General features: G+C 37.4%; 1 protein-coding gene across 1 annotated transcript; it reads right to left on the bottom strand.

Moving 5' to 3' along the window:
* Positions 1–753: 753 nt before the first annotated feature.
* On the bottom strand, positions 754–3,918 carry LOC104609158 (zein-binding protein (Protein of unknown function, DUF593)). The gene is made up of 3 exons (XM_010275395.3): positions 3,186–3,918; positions 1,310–2,721; positions 754–1,186 (listed from the first exon to the last, which is right to left on the bottom strand). The coding sequence occupies exons 2-3, from the start codon at positions 2,633–2,635 to the stop codon at positions 1,130–1,132; spliced, it is 1,383 nt and encodes a 460-aa protein (XP_010273697.1). The 5' UTR covers positions 2,636–2,721; positions 3,186–3,918; the 3' UTR covers positions 754–1,129.
* Positions 3,919–6,468: the final 2,550 nt, after the last annotated feature.

Raw genomic sequence — 6,468 nt, 5'->3', positions numbered from 1 at the left:
ATAAGACTTTACTTCTTCAAACAGAACTCCTTGAGAACAAGCTCGATTTACCCACCTTACAGAATGAAATAACCATTAGAGTATTCACTATGCCATTGTGCTCGATGGATAAAACCTGGGAACCAAAGCTGCTGGGATCTGACGCCAAATAGCCGAGGTGTCGGTGTTTCCAAACTGCATGGATTAAGGGTGAATGGAAATTGGTAAAAAAAGAAGAAAGATGGCAAAAAAGAAAAAAAAAATGGAACTGGTGAAGCACCTATATATCCATTGAGCTCTCTCATTTTGAGATCTCGAAAAAAGATGAAGAGTTAGAGCTCACCAGTTGCAGTGCTACTGATCAAGAGAAAGAGAGAGGGATACCTGAGATTTATAAGTGACACCTGAATTCCAAAGATGAAGAATGAGCCAAAGAAGCCCTAGATTTTTCAATCACCAATTCCAGGAGAAAGGAGAAAGAGTTTCAGTGGGGAAGTTCACTGGAGAGAAAGAAAATGAGCAGGCACGGATGGGAGAGAAATTGTGGCATTTCTAGTAGCAGTTCTCAACAACTACTGCTAGAAAATGCCTATATTGTGGCGTTATGTGAAACCCCTCTATAAAAAAATGCCACCATAGGCATATTTTCTTGTAGTGGGTGAAAACTAAGAAAATATTTCCTTTGTGAGGTTGAGAGAGTAATATGCATATCAAAGCATCTTGAAAGCCAAAGAAGTTTCCGTATGAGCTAAGTAATAGGATGTAGATGCCAAATGAAGAAAGCAATTCTTGCATACAATTCCATGAAAAGACACTTGACATATAATATGGTTTTTCAAGTACATTAAAGTATTCTTGCATAGTATACATTTTGTGTCACAAAAAATAAATAAATATATCCCAACCATAGTCGTTTCCATTAGTTCATGCCACTTCTTGAAAGCCAAAGATGTTCTTTCCCAACTTTTTGTAATTTCTAGTACTCTGTTGAAATAAACATACAGCAGCACTTCTGGAACTGATGTTGCATGAAGCTCAGTTGATCTTTCTTGAGGCAGTAACATTTGAAACAGTTGCACCAAATCCAAATAATCCATATTACAAAATCATTGTATCAAACTGATATCCAACAAAGTATTAAACAATTAACTCATGCTAATCGTCCAGTACAAACAGTGCAAACTCTACACATCCATGTTTGGAAAATCTGCAAACATCCATAGAAAAAGTCTTTTCAAGAACACATAAATAAGTAGAAAATCAAGTTAACCTGGTAGAAACTATCATGGAATCAAAATAATGGTATTGAAACATAACCAATAAGATATACCTCAGTGACAGAACATACTGGAGATTCATCAAGTGGAGGCAACTGCCTATTCCTTCGGTCAGAGTTTACCACATTGATCTTTTCATGAATCTCCTTTAACATATTCAGTTCCTCTTCCCTTCGATTAGAGGCTTCTTGCTTAATACTTCTATCATTCAAAAGTAACTCTAATCGTTTACTAAGCTGCCAAACCTCAGATTGCAATAGAGTAATATCAACAGGAGGAGCCACAGAAAAGGAGTCATGTTTAACCTCATTTGTTTGTTTAAAAAACATGCTCTCATGCTTTGCATAGGGCAGAACATTCTTTGCACACTTGGCTTTGTCTTCTAAATAGCAATCTGAAGTTCCCTGTGGGACTGAATCTGCCTTTCCAAGCCTGGTCTCACCATAGTGGATGAATGTTTGCCATTCTTCTTTCTTTGATCCAGAGTGTTTGTAATTTTCATGACTTTGTGGGACTTCAAATATATCATGGACACTTTTTGTGAAAGATGTACTTCTAATATTTTTTGTCTCCAAGCATGGAACATCAGATGCATCAAGCTCAAATATATTCTTGGGACTTCCAACCTGAGAACTTGAAAGTGAGAGTGTACTTCCAACATTCAACTTAACCTCCATGGATTTTAGTGGATCACTTCCTATACCAATGTCTTTATTATGAGGTAAGTCAACTTGTTTATCCAACCATTCGATTTGTTTCCAGTATGAATCATGGTCTGCAACAGCAGATTCTTCAGACACCTTATGCATCTCATTGTCCAGAATATCAGACTCAAAATCCAGTTTATCAATTGTCCTTGGAATCAATTCTTGAAGCAAAAGTGCAGACCCATCTTCTCCTACAATACCCTTCTTAGAACATGAATCTTTATGTTGAGCTGCAGGGAGAGAATTGTTCTTTTTTACAGACTGATGAACACCAATATCCTTGAAATAGGCTTCATTTCTACGCACAAACTGATTATTCAGCTGCCCAATATATGAATCATTTAGACCCACACTCTGTAGTTTGTTCTTGTAAGCCTGAACTTGGAACTCAAGTGAAGCAATCTCCATTTCTTTCTGAAATATGAGCTCCTCAAAAATAGCCAGAGATTCCTCAGCATGGTTAATCTTTTCCTCTGCCATTCTCTTGTATTGACTTGCTTCCATCTTTTCAGCTGCCTTTTCTCCTTGTAGACGCAATATCATGGATAAAGCTTCAGTAGCAGCTGTGGCTGAGGCTTCTCTTTCCTCCTCCAATTCTGTAGTCAGTTTATGAAGAAGCTGTTGTTGGGTAAGAAGCGCTTCTTTGAGAGCTATACTCTCAGTTTCGGCCATTCCCAACGAAACTCACGATGAGAAGTAACCAAACTTAAACTGCACTTGATGAAGAATAATATTTCCCAATCTGTATGCAAACCCAACTGAGAAATAGCAACATGCATTACCAATATCAGAAGTTTGAAAACACAAAAATCTTATGGAAAGATTAATAAAAACCAAATTGACAACATCTCATGGTGCCCAAAGCAGAGGGAAGAAATTGGAAAAGCAAAACAAGGACAAAAACCATAGAAATCAGAAAAGGTACTACCCTACCATCTGTTCTTCCTAATTAAAAATAGCACTAAATGATTTTCTTGATAGGTGCCAAGAAGTAGAATTTTAAAAACAATAATCAATAATACTGAAAACCAGGTGGATTACATCTCAAGGTGCCAAAAGAAAATTCTGAATCTGAAAGTCCATCACCAGCCATGAGCCATCCTAATCAAGATAGTATTGTGCATATCTCCTTGGTAGGTGCTAAGGTGTAAAATTAAAAATCTTCAATAACCATAAAACGAAGGGAGAAAAGGAAGAACAAGAACCCAAGAAGTCGGTTTACCTTATAGATGCGGAGATACCCAGAGAAAGACCCAAATGAGAAGAAATACACTGTGAACAGCTACGAGCCTCTCTCTCTCTCTCTCTCTCTCTCTCTCTCAAAAACAGCTTCAACTCACAAAATCAAAGCGTATATAACCTTCAATGTCAAGCGTCAACTTCACTCCAAAGCCTCCCCCAGCCAACAATTAGATACTTGGGCGTAATCAACAAAGCCAAGACAGCATAAACAAAAAGAAACCCTTAAAATCTCTTGAGAAAAAGACTCTTAACGGTCAACATTATTACAAGAAAATAAAAGAGGAAACAGAAAGAGAAAGTAAACCCAGTAGAATACAAATGCATCAGTTTACATAAAGATTGCTCACTTTCCTTTCTTGTCTTTCAGGAGGGTTCCGATCAAGAAGAAAACAAAACCAAAGAAACCAACAAAAAACTACGTAGGTTTCTCACTTCCAATGACAGGGAACGAAGCTTCTTAGAATGGGAATTCTACCTGGATAAAACAAACCCACAATTATAATAATTAATATTTCTTTATTAAACCCTAGAATTGATCTGAGAAGTGTCGGATGCAGAATGCATCCATATCTTAAGCAAGATAACGGATTCTTTTCTGTTCAATAATAATAATTAAAGCACACCCATGATCCCATGGGCGTTGCTTCTTTTTCATTTCCTTCTACCCGTTATCCCACTTTTCTTTATTGAATCTTCAATTTTTTTTTCAAAAAGTCGTTATTAAGAAGCACAACGGCTAATCTTCGCTTTTGATAAATCTGGCGTTTTCTATTAAATAAAAAGAGAGAATTTTTAGGTTGACTCCCTCTTCCTTTTTTTTTTGATGAGTTTGACTCCCTCTTCCTTCCACCTATACCCATTACAATTTATTTTATTCTTTTTTATATCCTTCTCTCAATAAGCATGTTATTTGCCACGTGGCTAGTATCAGTAGCTAAAATCTATTCACTATGAAAAAAAGGTGAAAATATGGAGAAGGGTACTTTTGTATCTTAATACAATCGGTTCTTTTTCTCGGATAATGTTGTGGGGGCCATTTTTAACCGACCATTCCGACCAGACCTCATAAATGGCGCCACGTGGCAAAGGGAGAATTGGGGAAAGGAAGCATCATTAGTGTCGGCTTATTAATCAATAAATAAACCCCAAAGTTGTTCCCCAGTCATTAAGGTGTTGAAAACAGAACAAATAACTTGTTTTAGTGGTCTTCTGCTTTTAGCCTTTTACTTCCATCACATGATGCATCCGCATCTGGAATCTTGGACTTTGTTGCTTATGAAGACATCAGATAGAGAGATCCATATCCGAACTCAGTGATTCAAGCAAATGATCTCAACCATTCAAGTGGTGGGACCTACACTATTGATCCTCTATTCTCTTTTGTTCAAATGAGCAATGAGATATGTAGTACTGTGATGAGAATTTTTAATTTTTTAGGTTTAATGAGTTTGTGCAATGAGATGAAATGTTCCAGTTCTGTGTTCTTGAAAAGGATTATACCCAACACACCCTAGGCAATTACTAAAAAACTCTGCACCATTATTTAAATGTTGAAATACCATTGTCTTGCTTTATAGGACAGTTTGTCTGTAACATTATTAAGAGACAAATTCAGGGTGTTTCCTTTTGAACACTGGTAGCAGAGGAGAGAGAGTGAAGGAACCTGCAAGGAAGGTAGTGGTGGCTGAAGTTTAGTACATCATTATGACTGTTGGGATTAATTGACTGAGGAGGTGACTGGAGCAATGAATAGATATCAGTGTTGGAAGTGGTGATTTAGAGAGAAAATCAAAGACAGTTTAGGCTGAGGGTAGAAGTGGACAGGCAATGAAAGAAAGGCTAAACAAGTAATGATGCATGGGCAATGAAGATAGAGAATAAGAGAGTGGATGAAATTAACTGATGATTTTAAGAGGCCAATTTGATGACGAGTCTGGAAGAGATGGGGAAAGCATGTGAACAGATGGAAGTAATGAGTAAGCAGTAGCGAAACAGTGGTAAACCAGAGAGGAAAGCAGAGGTAGTGGTTAGTTAGGTTTTGGCTAATGACAGAATTCATATATTCAATTGTGAGAAAATCAGAGATGGTGGTGATGTTTGGTATTGAATATCAGTACAGTTCATATATTCAATAGAGAGAAAATCAGAGAGAAATGACGCTTGATTTTGGTTAATTTTTAGAGTTCATGTATTCAAAAAAAGCTCCAGTGATTCACTTAGGATGGTTTGAATCCAGTAAATGATTTATTAACACCAATTTACAGTACACATCAATGGTATATTAACTGAAATCTTGGTACAGCAAAAAAAACCTAGCTGGCTAAAATTAAGATTAAGAGAGAGATTAAAGCTAGAGCTTTCCCATGGCAGTTTTTGGCTTGCATATGGGCCCCACCAGACAGCATATGAGCAATGTTTACCTATATGGTGAAAAATCTGAAAAGCCCATTATTTTGTCCTTGAGGTAAAAAAGAGAGAAATTTCCGTTGAAGCTTTTTTTTGTATGGCTTCTCCAAAAGCAGCTCAACCAAAGCTTCAACAAAGGGACCCGGATGTCAGAGCTACAAGCAATCAGAATCTTTTTTATTCCTGAATCTCGACCGTTGTGATTGCGAGCATGGTTTGAATTGTTAAATAGAAATGTCCCAGAATGGCCAACAAATGGGTCAGAAACACAGAATCTTTGGTCGATACTCAGTACCAGCTTTATAGTAAACAATTTCTTGGACAAACTTATGAACTCTACGGAGACCAATCACTAGCTTTTACAGTTTTCCCGCCAAACCCACTCCCCCACCCCATTTGTTAATTGTCGAGCACACAATTAAAGCACTCGAAGTTGGCTTTTCCATTGGGTCTCTAACATGGGAATGAGCTTTTCTGTATCTTAGATTAGATCGGATAATGGAATCCACTACCACTGGCACTCACACTCCACATTATTGACAAAATTCCCACTCTCAGTCTTGAAAAGCAACCCGCCCATTTTGTTCACTTACTCTTCTGTTCGTCCAAAATTTCGCTCCCATTTCTCTCAAATTGCAAGAGTTTTGCTGCATTTTCATGCAATGCAAATTGCAAAGCCATGAAACGGCAGCCAGGCCATGCAAACAAGCACCTTCTTGATTAATGCTTAATACAACGTCGCAGTTTCAGGCTTTCAGCAACTTTAAAAGTAGAGGATTCGGGATGACAAGCACCACCACGTTTAAACTTAAATGTGCCCAAATTGTTCCCTTTCATTTGTTTAGTTTTATCAGGAA

The sequence above is a fragment of the Nelumbo nucifera genome, chromosome 8 (genome assembly GCF_055504915.1).
Source record: "Nelumbo nucifera cultivar China Antique chromosome 8, China Antique-T2T, whole genome shotgun sequence".
Taxonomy (NCBI): Eukaryota; Viridiplantae; Streptophyta; class Magnoliopsida; order Proteales; family Nelumbonaceae; genus Nelumbo; species Nelumbo nucifera.
Note: the sequence above shows the minus strand (reverse complement) of the source record. Positions and strands in the feature narration are given on the sequence as shown.